This window comes from Hippoglossus hippoglossus, chromosome 10 (genome assembly GCF_009819705.1).
Source record: "Hippoglossus hippoglossus isolate fHipHip1 chromosome 10, fHipHip1.pri, whole genome shotgun sequence".
Classification (NCBI taxonomy): Eukaryota; Metazoa; Chordata; class Actinopteri; order Pleuronectiformes; family Pleuronectidae; genus Hippoglossus; species Hippoglossus hippoglossus.
Window position 1 is genome coordinate 23,748,566 of NC_047160.1, and position 22,056 is coordinate 23,770,621.

At 40.0% G+C, this 22,056-nt stretch overlaps 2 protein-coding genes across 2 annotated transcripts; one reads left to right on the plus strand and one right to left on the minus strand.

The window, feature by feature from the left end:
- On the minus strand, positions 1-14,116 carry LOC117769837 (macrophage mannose receptor 1-like). The gene is made up of 3 exons (XM_034598982.1): positions 14,028-14,116; positions 13,551-13,925; positions 1-386 (listed from the first exon to the last, which is right to left on the minus strand). The coding sequence occupies exons 1-3, from the start codon at positions 14,062-14,064 to the stop codon at positions 1-3; spliced, it is 798 nt and encodes a 265-aa protein (XP_034454873.1). The 5' UTR covers positions 14,065-14,116.
- Positions 14,117-16,580: 2,464 nt separating this feature from the next.
- LOC117769229 (transmembrane O-methyltransferase-like) lies at positions 16,581-20,144 on the plus strand. The gene is made up of 4 exons (XM_034598014.1): positions 16,581-16,777; positions 17,780-18,078; positions 19,316-19,512; positions 19,588-20,144. The coding sequence occupies exons 2-4, from the start codon at positions 17,820-17,822 to the stop codon at positions 19,921-19,923; spliced, it is 792 nt and encodes a 263-aa protein (XP_034453905.1). The 5' UTR covers positions 16,581-16,777; positions 17,780-17,819; the 3' UTR covers positions 19,924-20,144.
- Positions 20,145-22,056: the final 1,912 nt, after the last annotated feature.

The window sequence follows — 22,056 nt, forward strand, 5'->3', positions numbered from 1 at the left end:
TCACTCAAGGAAGCACCATCCATTGCCCACCATTTGTCTGTTGTAGCAGACAAATGGTTTTCTATCTTCACAGGAAATTAACCTCCACTTTCCTCCCTTCTTCAAATCTGCAACACCACATACGACTTTCATCGAGCGAAGTGGGTTGTGACCCTGATGCCAGGAGCTGAATGAGTAGTTACTCCCGTCGGACCAGTAAATCTGAGGATCTCTGTACAAACCGATCCATGCCCACCCGTCAGGTTTTATCAACTTCTGTATCTTGTCGTTGTCAGCGTCGTTCCTCACAGTGGCCAGATCTGTGAAGTGTTCTCTGCAGTGCCTCTGAGCCTCAGACCAATTCTTTTTTGTATCCACCAGCACAAAGTCAGAATCCTCTAATGTTCCTGCAGTTAAGTTTGAGAACAAAAGAGGGATAGTTGAGTCACACAATGGTTTTCAAAATCATATTTTATACATTATGTTGTATCGTAAAGATCAATATAAAGCACAACATTACCATTGTTGCAGACAAATCTTCTCTTCTCATGGCATTGTTTGTCCTGCCATTTTCCTTTGTTCTTCATGGTCACACAGAGCTGTTTGGCTTTGAAAGTGTTTGGGTCATCATTCCACCTCCTACATTCAGCTCCACTCTCATTGAACCCATCTGACCACTTCCAGTCAATATGACTGTACAGGCCAATCCAAACCTTAGAGCTGTGACCAGCAGCGGAAACTGTGTCTTTAAGTTTCTTCATTTCTTCAGTGTTTTCAACAGTGGCCAGGTCTGTGTAATTCTCTCTGCAGTAGCTCTGAGCTTCAGTCCAATTCATTTTATCAGACACAAAGTGGTACTGACGGAGGAGGCAGGTGGAGAAGGTGAGGCACCCTGAGGATGAAACCAGTTATTTTTGTTATGTATGAGAACTCAAATGAATCTCTATATTCAGATTTCCTGTTAGACATCATACAAACAGTGAAATTCACTGACCTGAGAGACACAAGACACCGATGAAGATCCTTTCCATCCTGATGCTGCTCTGTGGACTGTCTGTGCCAGTGTTCACCACTAACACCAAACTTAAGTAGTTCTAGTGTAGCATGTAACACCAGCCCCTCCTCTTCTACTGACAATATTCAGTGTTCTGTTGAACTCTTTATGCAAAAAGGCAAAGGTGCAAACATCAATATTTTTCTCGTTTATCTCTGGAGGCATCTCTCTATGCAGATAGTTCTGATCGTATCTCTGCCTCCACCCCTGTGCAGGTGGTGAGTGAATGAATGTCTGTTTGACTTGCTCACACCGTGGATCCAATGATACCTCCGTGACAGGGATGTTTGAAATGTTTATCTCTTAATGTTGTGATCACCTCTAATTCCATCCAATATGTAGATCAGATGGAAATAAGGATGAAAAGAGAAGAAAAAGAAATGATGATGAGTATTATTAACAATAATTGTATTATTATTATTATAATGCTTTCATCTATAAATTATTTTCATTATAACAACCATTCTGACAATGTAACCCCACTGGATATTGAAGCCTGCCTTCAGGTATCCAGTGTTCATCTTTACAACATGGATGTGTTCATGGAGACACAATTTGCCCCACAGGTCTCAGATCCAGTCCTTCTAGGCCCGAGCACCAACTCAGCCCCAGCATGTTGTGTGTTTCCTGATCTCGACCAAAAACAGCAGCTCTACAGCAACATCATAAAATAATTCAGAGGAGTCAACATGATAACTCCTCTTTCCATTGGTCTGGCTGCTTTGCATTGTAAATCCTCTCTGGCAGGAGTTCTTTGTATTCACTCATCTCCCTCAGGGTTATTTGATGTCATCAAACTCTGTATCATATCTGTCCTGGGTCTATGAATGTGTTTCAGGGTGGATTTTGGAAACTTGCTGATTTCAGAATGTCTGCTTTCACAGCAGGGTCATTCAGGTCCAGCGGAGTCCTGCAGCTTCACTTCAAGAACGAGGAGAGAAAGAAAACACAAGTTTACAGTGGTACTAGCTTTGTGAAGAAGTACTTGGATCTTTTATTCACAACACAGTGAGGAATCTCTGGTCTCCAGGCTGCATGTTGCCCACAAGACAGTTTGACCAGGCCTCTCAGACAATTCACAAAAACAGAAACTCAGAAATAAACTTTCACTCTGTGGTTGTTTGCCGCCTTCAACCAGTGCAGTTTATTTCTGCATACATATTTTTTTCTGGACTCATATGAGGTCACCCTGACCTTTGACCACTGAAATCTAATCTGTTCATCTTCAACATCTTCAAGTGACAACGGATCAAAATGTGAGGAAATGACAGACTTGAAATATCATGTTCAAGAGGCCAAAACATGTTTTATAAGTTAACCACCACCAACTGAAATCTAATCAGTTCATCTGTGAGTCTATGGCTGTGTTCCAAATCCCTCACTAATCACTGTATAGTGCACTATATGCTGAGTTCGCCATTTTTTTAGTGGTTTCTGAAGGTTTACAGATTTTTTTTAGACCCTATGTAATTGATTCATTGTTTCCCACAATGCATCATGAAAAGCAGTGTACAACCAATGGTCACTAACCAAACAATGTAACAAGCTTTGCTTTCCAACGCACTCCTCCTCTCCTCCAGGGAAACAGTGTCGTGTCGACTTCAGCACGTTTTTTACACCGAAAACAGAGTCACTCGTCGGACCACGCAAAACACGAGCCGGTAGTTTCTTGTCTGCAGGAGACAGACGCTTCCTTCACGAGGCTGTGATTGGACCAGCCCTCTACCGCGTTGACGTTAACGAGTGACGTGGCATCTTCAGGAACGGACGTTTTCCGAGTAAAACTTCACAAAGGACCTTTTCACTTTTGAAGCAGCGGTTATAACAGTTTTTAAATTGTACTTTACATTTATATGGGATGAGTATGTGACTGAGGACCAGTTTATTCTTTCTGGTGTTAAGTTAATGTACTTACATGATTCTGGCTGTTCTGTGTTTGTACCCTCATAGTTCAATGCACCTATTGTAAGTCGCTTTGGATAAAAGTGTTGAGTGTTTTAATGGAATACTGAGAACGTTTAATAACAGCAATAGGACAATTGAAGTTCAAATTATGAGGCAATTTCAGCAGAGTCAACAGCTTCGCATGCCATGGACATGTGAATGTGGTGCTGAGTTCTCCAGTATTTTGGGAGGACAAATGGTTGGAACTTTGACACGCGATGACACAACTGATTTATGTGAAGCACAGTGTTTTGGTGTCAGCAGAAAGACTTCTCTTAGAAAACTGAACAGTGGTGCCACTCTCTCCATTACAACATATTATCTTGGATGAGCTTGACAGGCAAATGTTGAAATAAATTGCACTGTTTCAAATTTTGTTCATAGCATTGACCTTTGCTCATGGTATACAATGTAATTCATTATAGCACACTTACTTACATAAGGGAAATCTATATAAGCTACAATTTCAGATTTTATATTTATTTTAAGCCTGGTGTGCTTATTTTAGTTGGTACCTTAGTTAGTACCTTTTAGAAAAAGGTGTTACCTCTGCACCACTGAGTGAAACTATCCTGATTTGCATTTGTAAAGCTCACAGCATTGTGATTTACATGTGAAAGCATCCCCTGGGCCTAGGAGCAGGGGGGGGGGGGGGGGTCACCTGCCAACATTCTCAGGCTTGTGAAACTGCCAGAAACTGGAACCCCGCGTCAATTCCTAGCAGTTCCTGGCAGTTTTCTGTGCTGCCTGCAGATTCCAGTGAACAGCCGTTAACCTGAAATTCCACCAAAATTTGCAGCGACACTAACTGACACAAATTCTTCTTTTCATGCAGTTACTCGTGGTGGAGAGGCGGGAGGAGCGAGGGCAGCAGGAACAGCCCGACCTGTCGTTCTGATGTAAATAGAAGCAGAGCGGCGAATCACAACACAAAGTGTGGGAAGCAAGTTTATTTCCACATTCAAAGATGATCATCCAACATGTTTTTTTACATTAAAGCTACAAAATAAACATTTAAAATGTATTTTGGGATTTTCCACGTTGTTGTACATTCTTCGATGCAGACAAAATGCGCTGAATAGTGTGTGAAAGCTTTTTTGTTCTTTTCCGATGAGCTCACGATATACTGCTTTATATAGCAGTCACTTTTTGGACTTTTCATTTAGGTTATGATCTTTTGTTTGGACTTTGTTTTTGTGTAATTGGGTTTTTGGATTTGTACTCTGTATTTTAATCTTCCCCTTCCTTGAATGTCCCTCGCCTCAGTTTAGTTACGTCCATGTTGTGCCACTTCCTGTTCCCCCCACGTGTCATTGTTGGTCACTTCGATCTTGTGATTGTGTGCACCTGACCTCATGTGTTTCACCTGGGTTCAGTTATTCCGTCTGTGTCAGGTCGTCTCTTCACTTTGGTTCTGTTCAGTCCAGCTCCTGTGTCTCTGTTTGGAGTTTCAGCTTTTGGATCACCTGAGTTCTCTAACCAGCCTTCTGACTGTGAGCAATTTAATTTGTTGATTAAGTATTTTTCCCTGCACTTCTTGTTTGGTTCTGTTTCTTTGGCAGCATTTGTGTCCAGTTATACAACAAACGGGACATTAACGAGGCAAAAAAGGCTTTTTTTGAAGTTGATGACCTTGAACTACTTTCAGTTGTAATCAAATCATCCTTGAAGTGAATATTTGTGTTGGATGTATCAAAATTCCCTGAAGGTGTTTGTGATATATCACATTCACAAGAACATGAGGTCACCGTGACCTTGACATTTTACCTTCAGTCACCAACATCGTTTCAGTTCATCTCTGAGTCCAAATGAAGCTTCGTACAGAATTTGACATGTGTTCATAAAAATGGGGCAAACAAACAACCTGAAAACCTCCACCTAGGTTTCTCTGCATCAAAGGAAAAATCCACATTAGACCAACATGTCTGTCAGTGTGGTCACTTCTGGCTGAATATGTCTGTCAGGTCACAGTCAAGACCTGTCAGACTGTCCAGAAGAGAACAGTAATGAGTTCAATATGAAGGACAAGCTCGCTTGGGGGGTTGTTCTCCAGAGGCTGGTGAAGTATTTTCATAAATCAGGGGCCACAATTTACACAGAGGGGGCCAATGATCTATCAAACATCCATGTCCAATTCCTGATTCAGGAACATGCACATTTAAATATTCAGAATTAGAATTTGGTGACATCTAGTGGTGAAGTTGCATATTGCAGCTGAGTACCCCTCACATATCTCTTCCCTTCCAGACCGGCTCCCTATCTACATATAAAGTATTTAAATATAAAGGGCTCATTCTAGGGTAAAGACCACAATTTATACAATTTAGATGAAACACAATAGTGAAAACATCAGTAGGATTATTTCATATTCAATTTCTGTCAATAGATCCTTTCACCTAAATCTTACTTTAGCTCTATAGCTTTGAACACACACCATTAAATATATTTTGGAATTTTCTTCTCGTTCAAGCACATTGCGTTTTTTTCAAAAAAACTGTTAATTAAAAGTTATTAGTTTATTTAGACAACTGACAGGACCTTACCTCAGGAAACATGCAGCTGAACTGGATGAGTTGTGTGATGCAACAATATGATCGATGGTTAAATTCCCATATATTAGTATTCACTATACCTGACAATCATGGTATCTTGTACAGCTTCTTTGTGAGGACCAGTTTGAGTCGACAACCTACGGAGTGAGGACTTGGGAAAGTGAGGGTCTTTTGGCCAGTCCTCACTTTGTGACCCCCCTTTAATGGACTGTTTAACCCTAACCCTGTTTGAGGGTTAAGACTTAACCCTTACCCTATGGTTAGGGTCTAGGGAAGTGTGTGTGTGTGTGTGTGTGTGTGTGTGTGTGTGTGTGTGTGTGTGTGTGTGTGTGTGAGTGTGAGTGTGTGTCACTCAGCCACACTAGCGGTCAGACACTCGTGCAATCTTGCTCACAGCGTTAAAAAGAGGCATTCAGAAAACTCAACAACTCAGCTTCTTCAGAGGAAACTTTCTTCCAAGGAAACCTGTGAACCAGGGATGTTTGAAATGTTTATTTATAAATGTTGTGATCACCTCTACTGAAATTTTACCCGTTCGGTCAAATATGCAGATCCATCAGATGAGAATAAGTAGAAAAGAGAAGAAATGGAAATGAAGTAACAGGACATAGTTCATAATTATTGTGTTTTTTCTCTCCCACAGTTTTGTATCTCGGACTCTAGAGCTGCAGAATCCAGATCTGACACTCAACAAGTGTGATTATGATTAATAACATCATTGCATGCATATCACTCTTATCATTCTCATTTTAACAACTAGTCGGACAGAGCTTAAATATGATGTGTACCCAACTGTTCCTGGTCTGTCTCTCCCCTCCGTCTCCCCCGCCCCTCTCTCTCCTCTTTTCCACCCACCTCTCCGCTCTTCCACCCTCTGCTGGTCACTATTTCAATACATATATTTAATAAAGTTACTAATGTGTGCTGCTCAAGGTATTTTATGTCAAAAAGAAAATAGAAGAACAAATAAGTCATTTATTCATGTTGCATAAACATATATTTATTGATTCATTTATTAGTTTACACATTTTTTGTCTGTCTACTTAATCTTACCAATCTATTTTCTATAAAACAGGGGTTTCCATAAAACCAAAACCAGTGAATTTTTAAAGTTTTTTTTGTAATTTTGCTTTTAAATCTGACAAAAACAACTGCTGAGAGCTAAGAGCTGAAATCTCATTCACAAGGAGAATTAGTGAAGGAGTCTGAAACCAGACAGAGTCAAAATGTTCCAAAGTGTCCGTTTGTCTTGAAGAACCATCACAGAGCAGATTAATGAAGTGATAACATACAAGTACATCACAAGACATTTCTAGTTTCTCTCACTGTAAAGAAGCAATAGACAGAACAAACATCATCCAAATATTCATTAATGCGTTAATGTTATAATAATCACTATTGAGACAATTACTGTTTTTCTAATGTCAGGATGTGTTCTCTCTCTTTCACTCAAGGAAGCACCATCCATTGCCCACCATTTGTCTGCTGTAGCAGACAAATGGTTTTCTATCTTCACAGGAAATTAACCTCCAGTTTCCTCCCTTCTTCAAATCTGCAACACCACATACGACTTTCATCGAGCGAAGTGGGTTGTGACCCTGATGCCAGGAGCTGAATGAGTAGTTACTCTCGTCGGACCAGTAAATCTGAGGATCTCTGTACAAACCGATCCATGCCCATCTGTCAGGTTTCAACTTCTGTATCTTGTCGTTGTCAGCGTCGTTCCTCACAGTGGCCAGATCTGTGTCATGTTCTCTGCAGTGCCTCTGAGCCTCAGTCCAATTCTTTTCTGTATTCACCAGCACAAAGTTAGAATCCTCTAATGTTCCTGCAGTTAAGTTTGAGAACAAAAGAGGGATAGTTGAGTCACACAATGGTTTTCAAAATCACATTTTATACATTATGTTGTATCGTAAAGATCAATATAAAGCACAACATTACCTTTGTAGCAGACAAATCTTCTCTTCTCATGGCATTGTTTGTCCAGCAATTTTCCATTGTTCTTCATGCCCACACAGAGCTGATTGGCTTTGAAATTGTTTGGGTTACTATCATTCCACCTCCTACATTCAGCTCCACTCTCATTGAACCCATCTGACCACTTCCAGTCAATATGACTGTACAGGCCAATCCAAACCTTAGAGCTGTGACCAGCAGCGGAAAGTGTGTCGTTAAGTTTCTTCATTTCTTCAGTGTTTTCAACAGTGGCCAGGTCTTTGTAATTCTCTCTGCAGTAGCTCTGAGCTTCAGTCCAAGTCATTTTATCAGACACAAAGTGGTACTGACGGAGGAGGCAGGTGGAGAAGGTGAGGCACCCTGAGGATGAAACCAGTTATTTTTGTTATGTATGAGAACTCAAATTAATCTCTATATTCAGATTTCCTGTTAGACATCATACAAACAGTGAAATTCACTGACCTGAGAGACACAAGACACCAATGAAGATCCTTTCCATCCTGATGCTGCTCTGTGGACTGTCTGTGCCAGTTTTCACCACTAACACCAAATTTAAGTAGTTCTAGTGTAGCATGTAACACCAGCCCCTCCTCTTCTACTGACAATATTCAGTGTTCTGTTGAACTCTTTATGCAAAAAGGCAAAGGTGCAAACATCAACATTTTTCTCGTTTATCTCTGGAGGCATCTCACTATGCAGATAGTTCTGATCGTATCTCTGCCTCCACCCCTGTGCAGGTGGTGAGTGAATGAATGTCTGTTTGACTTGCTCACACCGTGGATCCAATGATACCTCCGTGACAGGGATGTTTGAAATGTTTATCTCTTAATGTTGTGATCACCTCTAATTCCATCCAATATGTAGATCAGATGGAAATAAGGATGAAAAGAGAAGAAAAAGAAATGATGAGTATTATTAACAATAATTGTATTATTATTATTATAATGCTTTCATCTATAAATTATTTTCATTATAACAGCCATTCTGACAATGTAACCCCACTGGATATTGAAGCCTGCCTTCAGGTATCCAGTGTTCATCTTTACAACATGGATGTGTTCATGGAGACACAATTTGCCCCACAGGTCTCAGATCCAGTCCTTCTAGGCCCGAGCACCAACTCAGCCCCAGCATGTTGTGTGTTTCCTGATCTCGACCAAAAACAGCAGCTTTACAGCAGCAATGCCCTGGAAGAATTATTCAACATCATAAAATAATTCAGAGGAGTCAACATGATAACTCCTCTTTCCAGTGGTCTGGCTGCTTTGCATTGTAAATCCTCTCTGGCAGGAGTTCTTTGTATTCACTCATCTCCCTCAGGGTTATTTGATGTCATCAAACTCTGTATCATATCTGTCCTGGGTCTATGAATGTCTTCAGGAACGGACGTTTTCAGAGTAAAACTTCACAAAGGACCTTTTCACTTTTGAAGCAGCGGTTATAACAGTTTTTAAATTGTACTTTACATTTATATGGGATGAGTATGTGACTGAGGACCAGTTTATTCTTTCTGGTGTTAAGTTAATGTACTTACATGATTCTGGCTGTTCTGTGTTTGTACCCTCATAGTTCAATGCACCTATTGTAAGTCGCTTTGGATAAAAGTGTTGAGTGTTTTAATGGAATACTGAGAAAGTTTAATAACAGCAATAGGACAATTGAAGTTCAAATTATGAGGCAATTTCAGCAGAGTCAACAGCTTCGCATGCCATGGACATGTGAATGTGGTGCTGAGTTCTCCAGTATTTTGGGAGGACAAATGGTTGGAACTTTGACACGCGATGACACAACTGATTTATGTGAAGCACAGTGTTTTGGTGTCAGCAGAAAGACTTCTCTTAGAAAACTGTACAGTGGTGCCACTCTCTCCATTACAACATATTATCTTGGATGAGCTTGACAGGCAAATGTTGAAATAAATTGTACTGTTTCTAATTTTGTTCATAGCATTGACCTTTGCTCATGGTATACAATGTAATTCATTATAGCACACTTACTTACATAAGGGAAATCTATATAAGCTACAATTTCAGATTTTATATTTATTTTAAGCCTGGTGTACTTATTTTAGTTGGTACCTTAGTTAGTACCTTTTAGAAAAAGGTGTTACCTCTGCACCACTGAGTGAAACTATCCTGATTTGCATTTGTAAAGCTCACAGCATTGTGATTTACATGTGAAAGCATCCCCTGGGCCTAGGAGCAGGGGGGGGGGGGGGTCACCTGCCAACATTCTCAGGCTTGTAAAACTGCCAGAAACTGGAACCCCGCGCCAATTCCCGGCAGTTCCTGGCAGTTTTCTGTGCTGCCTGCAGATTCCAGTGAGCAGCCGTTAACCTGAAATTCCAGAAAAATTTGCAGCGACACTAACTGACACAAATTCTTCTTTTCATGCAGTTACTCGTGGTGGAGAGGCGGGAGGAGCGAGGGCAGCAGGAACAGCCCGACCTGTCGTTCTGATGTAAATAGAAGCAGAGCGGCGAATCACAACACAAAGTGTGGGAAGCAAGTTTATTTCCACATTCAAAGATAATAATCCAACATGTTTTTTTACATTAAAGCTACAAAATAAACATTTAAAATGTATTTTGGGATTTTCCACATTGTTGTACATTCTTCGATGCAGACAAAATGCGCTGAATAGTGTGTGAAAGCTTTTTTGTTCTTTTCCGATGAGCTCACGATATACTGCTTTATATAGCAGTCACTTTTTGGACTTTTCATTTAGGTTATGATCTTTTGTTTGGACTTTGTTTTTGTGTAATTGGGTTTTTGGATTTGTACTCTGTATTTTAATCTTCCCCTTCCTTGAATGTCCCTCGCCTCAGTTTAGTTACGTCCATGTTGTGCCACTTCCTGTTCCCCCCATGTGTCATTGTTGGTCACTTCGATCTTGTGATTGTGTGCACCTGACCTCATGTGTTTCACCTGGGTTCAGTTATTCCGTCTGTGTCAAGTCGTCTCTTCACTTTGGTTCTGTTCAGTCCAGCTCCTGTGTCTCTGTTTGGAGTTTCAGCTTTTGGATCACCTGAGTTCTCGAACCAGCCTTCTGAGTGTGAGCAATTTAATTTGTTGATTAAGTATTTTTCCCTGCACTTCTTGTGTGGTTCTGTTTCTTTGGCAGCATTTGTGTCCAGTTATACAACAAACGGGACATTAACGAGGCAAAAAAGGCTTTTTTTGAAGTTGATGACCTTGAACTACTTTCAGTTGTAATCAAATCATCCTTGAAGTGAATATTTGTGTTGGATGTATCAAAATTCCCTGAAGGTGTTTGTGATATATCACATTCACAAGAACATGAGGTCACCGTGACCTTGACATTTTACCTTCAGTCACCAACATCGTTTCAGTTCATCTCTGAGTCCAAATGAAGCTTCGTACAGAATTTGACATGTGTTCATAAAAATGGGGCAAACAAACAACCTGAAAACCTCCACCTAGGTTTCTCTGCATCAAAGGAAAAATCCACATTAGACCAACATGTCTGTCAGTGTGGTCACTTCTGGCTGAATATGTCTGTCAGGTCACAGTCAAGACCTGTCAGACTGTCCAGAAGAGAACAGTAATGAGTTCAATATGAAGGACAAGCTCGCTTGGGGGGTTGTTCTCCAGAGGCTGGTGAAGTATTTTCATAAATCAGGGGCCACAATTTACACAGAGGGGGCCAATGATCTATCAAACATCCATGTCCAATTCCTGATTCAGGAACATGCACATTTAAATATTCAGAATTAGAATTTGGTGACATCTAGTGGTGAAGTTGCATATTGCAGCTGAGTACCCCTCACATATCTCTTCCCTTCCAGACCGGCTCCCTATCTACATATAAAGTATTTAAATATAAAGGGCTCATTCTAGGGTAAAGACCACAATTTATACAATTTAGATGAAACACAATAGTGAAAACATCAGTAGGATTATTTCATATTCAATTTCTGTCAATAGATCCTTTCACCTAAATCTTACTTTAGCTCTATAGCTTTGAACACACACCATTAAATATATTTTGGAATTTTCTTCTCGTTCAAGCACATTGCGTTTTTTTCAAAAAAACTGTTAATTAAAAGTTATTAGTTTATTTAGACAACTGACAGGACCTTACCTCAGGAAACATGCAGCTGAACTGGATGAGTTGTGTGATGCAACAATATGATCGATGGTTAAATTCCCATATATTAGTATTCACTATACCTGACAATCATGGTATCTTGTACAGCTATCTTTGTGAGGACCAGTTTGAGTCGACAACCTACGGAGTGAGGACTTGGGAAAGTGAGGGTCTTTTGGCCAGTCCTCACTTTGTGACCCCCCTTTAATGGACTGTTTAACCCTAACCCTGTTTGGGGGTTAAGACTTAACCCTTACCCTATGGTTAGGGTCTAGGGAAGTGTGTGTGTGTGTGTGTGTGTGTGTGTGTGTGTGTGTGTGTGTGTGTGTGTGTGTGTGTGTGTGTGTGAGTGTGAGTGTGTGTCACTCAGCCACACTAGCGGTCAGACACTCGTGCAATCTTGCTCACAGCGTTAAAAACAGGCATTCAGAAAACTCAACAACTCAGCTTCTTCAGAGGAAACTTTCTTCCAAGGAAACCTGTGAACCAGGGATGTTTGAAATGTTTATTTATAAATGTTGTGATCACCTCTACTGAAATTTTACCCGTTCGGTCAAATATGCAGATCCATCAGATGAGAATAAGTAGAAAAGAGAAGAAATGGAAATGAAGTAACAGGACATAGTTCATAATTATTGTGTTTTTTCTCTCCCACAGTTTTGTATCTCGGACTCTAGAGCTGCAGAATCCAGATCTGACACTCAACAAGTGTGATTATGATTAATAACATCATTGCATGCATATCACTCTTATCATTCTCATTTTAACAACTAGTCGGACAGAGCTTAAATATGATGTGTACCCAACTGTTCCTGGTCTGTCTCTCCCCTCCGTCTCCCCCGCCCCTCTCTCTCCTCTTTTCCACCCACCTCTCTGCTCTTCCACCCTCTGCTGGTCACTATTTCAATACATATATTTAATAAAGTTACTAATGTGTGCTGCTCAAGGTATTTTATGTCAAAAAGAAAATAGAAGAACAAATAAGTCATTTATTCATGTTGCATAAACATATATTTATTGATTCATTTATTAGTTTACACATTTTTTGTCTGTCTACTTAATCTTACCAATCTATTTTCTATAAAACAGGGGTTTCCATAAAACCAAAACTAGTGCATTTTTAAAGTTTTTTTTGTAATTTTGCTTTTAAATCTGACAAAAACAACTGCTGAGAGCTAAGAGCTGAAATCTCATTCACAAGGAGAATTAGTGAAGGAGTCTGAAACCAGACAGAGTCAAAATGTTCCAAAGTGTCCGTTTGTCTTGAAGAACCGTCACAGAGCAGATTAATGAAGTGATAACATACAAGTACATCACAAGACATTTCTAGTTTCTCTCACTGTAAAGAAGCAATAGACAGAACAAACATCATCCAAATATTCATTAATGCGTTAATGTTATAATAATCACTATTGAGACAATTACTGTTTTTCTAATGTCAGAATGTGTTCTCTCTCTTTCACTCAAGGAAGCACCATCCATTGCCCACCATTTGTCTGCTGTAGCAGACAAATGGTTTTCTATCTTCACAGGAAATTAACCTCCAGTTTCCTCCCTTCTTCAAATCTGCAACACCACATACGACTTTCATCGAGCGAAGTTTGTTGTGACCCTGATGCCAGGAGCTGAATGAGTAGTTACTCCCGTCGGACCAGTAAATCTGAGGATCTCTGTACAAACCGATCCATGCCCATCTGTCAGGTTTCAAGTTCTGTATCTTGTCGTTGTCAGCTTTGTTCCTTACAGTGGCCAGATCTGTGTGGTGTTCTCTGCAGTGCCTCTGAGCCTCAGACCAATTCTTTGTTGTCTTCACTGGCACAAAGTTAGAATCCTCTAATGTTCCTGCAATTAAGTTTGAGAACAAAAGAGGGATAGTTGAGTCACACAATGGTTTTCAAAATCACATTTTATACATTATGTTGTATCGTAAAGATCAATATAAAGCACAACATTACCTTTGTAGCAGACAAATGTTCTCTTGTTATGGCATTGTTTGTCCTGCCATTTTCCATTGTTCTTCATGCCCACACAGAGCTGATTGGCTTTGAAATTGTTTGGGTTACTATCATTCCACCTCCTACATTCAGCTCCACTCTCATTGAACCCATCTGACCACTTCCAGTCAATATGACTGTACAGGCCAATCCAAACCTTAGAGCTGTGACCAGCAGCGGAAACTGTGTCGTTAAGTTTCTTCATTTCTTCATTGTTTTCAACAGTGGCCAGGTCTGTGTAATTCTCTCTGCAGTAGCTCTGAGCTTCAGTCCAAGTCATTGCATGAGACACAAAGTGGTACTGACGGAGGAGGCAGGTGGAGAAGGTGAGGCACCCTGAGGATGAGACCAGTTATTTTTGTTATGTATGAGAACTCAAATTAATCTCTATATTCAGATTTCCTGTTAGACATCATACAAACAGTGAAATTCACTGACCTGAGAGACACAAGACACCGATGAAGATCCTTTCCATCCTGATGCTGCTCTGTGGACTGTCTGTGCCAGTTTTCACCACTAACACCAAATTTAACCAGTTCTAATGTAGATTTAGGGAAATGTAACACCAGCCCCTCCTCTTCTACTGACAATATTCAGTGTTCTGTTGAACTCTTTATGCAAAAAGGCAAAGATGCAAACATCAAAATTTTTCTCGTTTATCTCTGGAGGCATCTCTCTATGCAGATAGTTCTGATCGTATCTCTGCCTCCACCCCTGTGCAGGTGGTGAGTGAATGAATGTCTGTTTGACTTGCTCACACCGTGGATCCAATGATACCTCCGTGACAGGGATGTTTGAAATGTTTATCTCTTAATGTTGTGATCACCTCTAATTCCATCCAATATGTAGATCAGATGGAAATAAGGATGAAAAGAGAAGAAAAAGAAATGATGAGTATTATTAACAATAATTGTATTATTATTATTATAATGCTTTCATCTATAAATTATTTTCATTATAACAGCCATTCTGACAATGTAACCCCACTGGATATTGAAGCCTGCCTTCAGGTATCCAGTGTTCATCTTTACAACATGGATGTGTTCATGGAGACACAATTTGCCCCACATGTCTCAGATCCAGTCCTTCTAGGCCCGAGCACCAACTCAGCCCCAGCATGTTGTGTGTTTCCTGATCTCGACCAAAAACAGCAGCTTTACAGCAACATCATAAAATAATTCAAAGGAGTCAACATGATAACTCCTCTTTCCATTGGTCTTGCTGCTTTGCATTGTAAATCCTCTCTGGCAGGAGTTCTTTGTATTCACTCATCTCCCTCAGGGTTATTTGATGTCATCAAACTCTGTATCATATCTGTCCTGGGTCTATGAATGTGTTTCAGGGTCGATTTTGGAAACTTGCTGATTTCAGAAGTTTATTTCCACATTCAAAGATGATCATCCAGCTTGTGTTTTACATTAAAGCTGCAAAATAAACATTTAAAATTTATTTTGGGATTTTCCACGTTGTTGTACATTTTTCGATGCAGACAAAATGCGCTGAATAGGGCGTGAAAGCTTTTTTATTTTTTTCCGATATGCTCACGATATAGTGCTTTATATAGCAGTCACTTTTTGGACTTTTCATTTAGGTTATGATCTTTTGTTTGGACTTTGTTTTTGTGTAATTGGGTTTTTGGATTTGTACTCTGTATTTTAATTTAGATGAAACACAATAGTGAAAACATCAGTAGGATTATTTCATATTCAATTTCTGCCAATAGATCCTTTCACCTAAATCTTACTTGAGCTCTATAGCTTTGAACACACACCATTAAATATATTTTGGAATTTTCTTCTCGTCCAAGCAAATTGCGTTCTTCCAAAAAACCTGGAAAATAAAAAGTTATTAGTTCATTTAGACAACTGACAGGACCTTACCTCAGGAAACATGCAGCTGAACTGGATGAGTTGTGTGATGCAACAATATGATCGATGGTTAAATTCCCATATATTAGTATTCACTATACCTGACAATCATGGTTTCTTGTACAGCTTCTTTGTGAGGACCAGTTTGAGTCGACAACCTACGGAGTGAGGACTTGGGAAAGTGAGGGTCTTTTGGCCAGTCCTCACTTTGTGACCCCCCTTTAATGGACTGTTTAACCCTAACCCTGTTTGGGGGTTAAGACTTAACCCTTACCCTATGGTTAGGGTCTAGGAAATGCATTACGCCAATGAGTGTCCTCACTAAGATGTACAAACGTGCGTGCGTGTGCGTGTGTGTCAGTCACCTCCATTCACTGACACCATTTGCATCTTTTAATATTTGTTTATTCATATTTTCTCACGCTTTGATCAGTTCGACTCTGGAGTAAATTATAGTTTCTGTCGTTCTTGTTGGTCTAAAAGTAAAAGAGTTGAGTTTGACATAAATAGGTAAATAAAATAGCAAGTAAAAGTACAAAATATTGTAAAATATAGGCAATGATATAAAATATGAAAAATACAAAGACATGTATACGCACCTCCGACTACAAAGACAATATCATGGGTCGATAAAGTAGAAGAATAAAGTGCAGTGGCAGGAGGATGGGACAGTATAGTTATAATAACACATGAATATATATATATATATATAACTTTACACTGTATATATTAGTTCTGTTCTATCTATATTTTCAATATTTTTTATATCCCATTTGTATGTATTGCATGTTTATGTATCATTACTTCACTGACATCTATTTTTTGGGCCTAATGAAGGATTATATTATTTTATATAGAGAGAGAGACTGATATAAATATATAAGCAGGTATTTATACATATTCGTTATTAATTAGTCGGATACATTTCATATCTTACAGGCTTTAAGGGCAGATGATGCCAGTTTTAACTCTTCCTGCAGAACCAGTTTCCCACATGCGTGTTGTATTTCTACATGTTTGCTGCCCTCTTGTGGAATCACGCAGCATCACCGAGAAGCAGGGGGAGGAGCCTGTGTGCGTGTTTCCAACTGGACTTTGCCACGCCTCCTCTGAGGGCGTCTATTTCCTGGAGAGTGGAATCGGATTAACGTGCTTTTCCTTCTCGTTGGACTCTTTTCTCTCAGGATTTGATTCAGAGGTTAAACGATCCAGGTTTGATTCCCAGCTGCTGCCACGTGTTTGCTCGTGTGTTTGACTGACAGGAGACACAGTGACAGTCCCACCTGTGTTTGACAGGACTGATCCTGGAGCAGCTACAGGGTGAGAAGCTCCTCTGTCACTTTTCACAATTAAAAGTTTCCTTGTTCGTGTTCATGTTTCTATCAAACAAAGAGTGTGTATTGTTATTAATCTGGACTGAAACACAAAGGTCTTCATTCATATGGACACTGTTCAAACATCGAGACAAAGTCGGACATGAAGTCATTGTAAAGGTTTGATTTCAACATAATGTTTCTAAAAGTCATAATTCATGTTTAAACCTGAACGTTTGTTTTGATAAATAATTGTTATGAGATAAATCTCTGCAGAAATGGTCTGTTTCTGTTTGTTCCATTGTGTCATGTTCGGTTTGATATTAAAAGTATGAATATGGTTGTTCCGCAAAATTGTTTCCATGACAGAAATAAATAGATCAACATTAAATTCAGCTCACAAAATAATATTTTACATTCAAGTTTAGGAAAAAGCTTATTTTGTTGTTTACCCTAAAACAAAATACTGGTTTGATGAATTTTCTATGTTTTAAGTTGATTTTCCAAAGAGCTTCACATCCATTCAGGGAACAATACAAGTATTAAAATGTAAAAACAACAGAGTGGCTAATATCTGAAAGGATGAATGGAAATCTGCAGATTGATTTAAAAAAAAACAAAAACTGCAGACTCAGTCCTGTGCTTTGAAAGAACCTCATTTTACCAGCAGGAGGCGATAAAGAGCAATGTTTTCCTCGTATTTTACAAACAACTAATAAAAGTTTGAACATTCTAAGACAGTTAAGCATTAAACTTTCAGCCAAAGATAATTGCTAAATTATGTATATATAGAATAATCTCACATATATTATATTACTACATTATTATATATGACAAGTGATTTTGTATTAAATCATTGATAATGATAATCTGGATCCAACAGGAACCATCTTCAATAAGCTCAAATTGATGATCAAGACTTTTCTTGTTCTAGATAAATCAATAACCAATGTGTCACTTCTCTGAAATCAAACAGTTTTACCTCATTCTCTCCATCTTGTGTTCACAGATCTTTGAGATTTCTCCCCGTTTCCCCAGCAGCCATTAAAATGTGGCTGGTTGCCGTTTCCGTGCCGCTGCTTCCTGCCATCGTCATGGCGTCCCGTCGTTACCACGTCCAACTGTCCTCGCTGTGTCTCCGAGCTCTGGGCTGGGTGCTGAGGCTGCTGCGGCGGGGGGGAGTGTGTGTCCGGAGCACACACTCCTTCGTCTTCTCCAACTGCACCCACGGCAAAGTGGACAGTGTCCTGGAGACCTTTGACCTCTACGCTGAGACGCACCCCTCCTTATCCATTGGTCCAGAAATAGGTAAGTAAATGCATCTAAAGTTGTGAGGAACTGTCGTTGTGATATTTAACTTTTCAGACCAGTAGAATCTGAAATCTGTGACCTGTGTGGATGTTCTTTTCCTCAGGAGCGTAAAGTTGTTGACGTCCTTTGACCTAAAGGCTTGAATTCAGGTGCAGATCCAGTGGAAGCGTCAGAGTCTGACACAGTTTTGTTCTGTTAAGTGATGAATCAGTGGCCGACATGTTCAAACCATCAGGAGCATCTGGGAAAGTTGTTAAAAAACATCCAAACCTCGCTTCACAGAAATGTTCAGAGATTTATGAACTTCAAAAAGCCGCAAAGAAACTTGTAAAGCAAGCAATGTTCTGTGACACAGATGTGAATCTTTGAATCTCGTGAGCATCTGCGGTGCAGGAACATGAGGAACTGAAGCAGTAAACAAAGCTTATGCTGCTGCTATCAGAGGTTTGCTGTTCGTGAAGTGTCCAGAGAGTGGCGCTCTTTCCCCTGTCTGTTTTAGCCACAGCAGCAGTTTCTTCATCTGGTTTAATTTTAAATAAACCAGAAATAAACAATATATGTATTTAAAGCAGTAAAATTATTTTTTTTAATGCAATGATGAACCTGTAGTTTATTTACAGACATAATTTAAAGATCACAAAAAGGTCGAAAATGGGTTTAGAAATCCTAATATTCATCACTAACTTCCACCCATTGTATATATGACATTAATAACTTTGACACTTATGGAATAAATGTAAATTTTAAGTTCTGCCCAGAGTTTAGTAGAAAATCATTAGAAAATGAAAATGCTGCTTCCATGTTTTAACCAGGAGTCTTTGTCATTTATTCTCTTGTTTTATTAAACCTTAATCCTTTCAATTAAATAAGTAGCAAGTTTGAACCTGTCATTTTTTTAACATTATTGTAATATGATGATTATAACGTGTCCATCTCTGCACGATGACGTCTACTTGTGATCCAAAACAACAACTACACTAGAAATAAAACAAACAGGCTTGTTTTCCTTCCTATACCAGATTTCTTCAGTCTCTTCCAAATGAAAACTTGTGGACCAAAGTACCAGATGAATCACATTGTTGTGAAATGTACTTCTGCTTGTATTGTTTTTAGGCTTCATTTATGTATAGATGTATTTAGTTTACTCCCTGTACAGTTTCCTTGTATTGTAATGTGTGTGTGTGTGTGATGTTGATGAGGCTGGTTTTCTAAAGCCTTGTTTGCTCTGACCCAGGTGAGGCGTTGGATGCTGTGGTCAAGCGGGTCCGTCCCTCTCGGGTGTTGGAGCTGGGGACTCACTGTGGCTACAGCTCAGTCCGCCTGCTGCGTCTGCTGCCCCCTGTTGGCAGACTGATCACAGTGGAGGTGGACCCCCTCACAGCAGAGCTGGGGGAAGAAGTCATACTTGTGTCTGGATTCAAACACCATCAGGTACATTACAGCTTCAAGTAAAGACTGGTTATCAAACAGGAAATTCAAATCTAACTGATTTTCTGACGTCCTCAGTTCCAGGTGTTGACGTCGAGCTCAGCCGAGGCCGTCCCAGCGTTACGCTCACATCTGGAGCCTGATGTGAGTGAAGGGTTCAACCTGGTGCTGATGGACCACGATCCTCTGCTGTACCTGGCAGACCTGCAGGCGCTGGAGAGAGAGGAGCTGCTGTGTCGCTCCGGCTGCTCCGTCCTCTTCATCGACAGGAAGAGACGAGCTGGAGGTCTCAGAGGAATCCTGGAACACGTCAGAGCGAGATCTGACTCCTGCTGCGTCAGGACTGAGCTTCCATCTATAGTGGAGGTCTTCTACCAGAAGGAACGTGCTGAGGTAGAAGCTGAGGGAATCTGAAGACAAGGTGTTTGTCAGGAAATTGTTTTATAAACTTAAAAGAACTGGAAGATGAAAACGTGCTGAATGGATTACTTGAAAATCTACTTTTTTTCCTGGATAATTAAATTACAAATAAGTTAATAATAATGAAACGTGTGATATCTGTGTCACAGTGTTTATGAATAGAACAGCCACACAGTGAATTAGTCTTTTGAGCTTGAGGTTGACTTATTATTTAAATCGAATCAATCAAATATCATATTATCTGAAATATATTAATATGATTTTTATACGGTGTTGATCTTAATGTTAACTGTGCTAACGTCCGGGATATTTACAGCAGAAAATAACAATAATAAACTAGGGCTACGTTGTAGCACTAACGTGCCCGAGCTCATGCATTTTGAAGCCTGTTGCGGTTAGTGGAGAGAGCGATCAATGACCAAGCGCATGTCTCTGCGTTGCATGCGTTTTGGGGCTCTGATGTAGCGTGAGCAATTTTGTGTCAATTGGACAATGTTACAACAAATCAATTTTCACACTGATCAATAGGTGGCGCTATGACCCTGCACTGATATTAATATATGGAGCTGTTCAGGTCAGGATTGTGATCATAGGTCAGTAGTTCGGGGCCGGTTGGATAATGCAGAGTGGATTTACAAAGTACTTCCTGTTTCATGGTGAATCAGTAGGTGGGACACTATGACACTGAGGAAATATTGACATATAGAGCTGTTCAGGCTTGGACTCTGATCATGTGACAGAAGTTTGGTGGTGATAGGACAATGCACACTGGAGTTATGACAACATCGTGTCCTTTGGCGAAGGATGATCCTTCGCCGCAATGCAATGTTTACACGGTTTGAGGAAATGTCACAATTCTGACCATGGTCCAATGATTTGTCTCAGCTCATTTGAGCTGTATATTGTTAAGCAACCAGGAGCAGTGCATCAAAGTATAAAACATATCACTTTCTGTCGCCAGCAGGTGGCGCTTTGACGATGAGTCAATATAGATACAATTTTCACCACTTTTGAGCATGTTGAAGGCTCAAAAAGCCAATTCATTTGGGTTAGAATAATAAGAAGAAGAAGAGCCAACATTAACTTCAATCTAAATTAAATATCTTGTAAGAATTTAGATATTATTGTTATAAATCATTGTTATTATAGTAATTGTTAGAGACAGACTGTTTCTACAGTTTCCGCATTTGTCCACCAGATGGTAGTGTTGTACTGTTGTTGCACTGATTATGCCGCGGAGGGGGGGAGAAACGGCTCCGAACCACAGCCACTAATCACGCACTACATTCCACGCCATCACGTGCAGCGCTGTCAGTATCACTACGCACAGACTGATCTGTTCAGGGCAAAAACTAAAAATCGTCATGTTTTTGAGATGACGTCATTTCGTTCGATCGTCGAACGTGTCGTCAAAACGTCAAAAATTGACGACTTCCTGTTGCGTTTTCCATAACGCTCCGCCATAACGCCTTTGGTTATGGCGGAGCGCACTATTGTTGTACTGTTCCTAGAAAAAAAAAAAATGAAAAAAAACAGATATAAAAAAATATACCACTAAAGCCAAAATGGTGGGCTTCCTGTTTGGTCTAGCATATCTATCCAAGAGACTTATTTGTTTGTTATGAAAAGACACATGTCCCCATCGATTTTTGTACATGTCGGCCAATCGTGGTGTCGGGGCTGCCCTTTAGGGGGCGCTAGTCAGTTATTTTGCCACGCCCATTGGCAAAATAACTTAATAATTCCTTAAAACCATATGAATATTTTCAGGGGGGGAGTGTTGATACACAAATGTAGTTTGAGGGAGGTTGAACCTCGAACACTGAAGTTACAGCAATTTCGTGTGTCACAGCGATGAACTTTGACACCACGCCACTATTATGGCTTTTGACGAAAAGATAAGAATAATCCTTACAATTTCAAGAGGGCCTCCCACCGTCGGTGCTCGGGCCCTAATAACAAAACAAACAAGCGGACAGGGGGTGAAAACATAACCTCCTTGTGGACATAAATACCGGATGTAGAGCCCAGAGTAACCACTTGATGGCGTCCTCTGCTTTTTTAAGGAACAGAAACCTGCACATTGAACTGGGTTTGATGGGAAAACCTTTAAAGGACAATTCCACC

What these genes read in the sequence shown, in the direction of transcription:
- LOC117769229 (XM_034598014.1), top strand. Translation starts at nt 17,820, where the DNA reads ATGTGGCTGGTTGCCGTTTCCGTGCCGCTGCTTCCTGCCATCGTCATG. An exon ending in ATCCATTGGTCCAGAAATAG is followed by an intron (nt 18,079 to 19,315) that starts GTAAGTAAATGC and finishes GCTCTGACCCAG; the next exon opens with GTGAGGCGTTGGATGCTGTG. An exon ending in CTGGATTCAAACACCATCAG is followed by an intron (nt 19,513 to 19,587) that starts GTACATTACAGC and finishes TGACGTCCTCAG; the next exon opens with TTCCAGGTGTTGACGTCGAG.
- LOC117769837 (XM_034598982.1), bottom strand. Translation starts at nt 14,064, where the DNA reads ATGGAAAGGATCTTCATCGGTGTCTTGTGTCTCTCAG. An exon ending in CGGTGTCTTGTGTCTCTCAG is followed by an intron (nt 13,926 to 14,027) that starts GTCAGTGAATTT and finishes TCTCATCCTCAG; the next exon opens with GGTGCCTCACCTTCTCCACC. An exon ending in AACATTTGTCTGCTACAAAG is followed by an intron (nt 387 to 13,550) that starts GTAATGTTGTGC and finishes ACTTAACTGCAG; the next exon opens with GAACATTAGAGGATTCTGAC.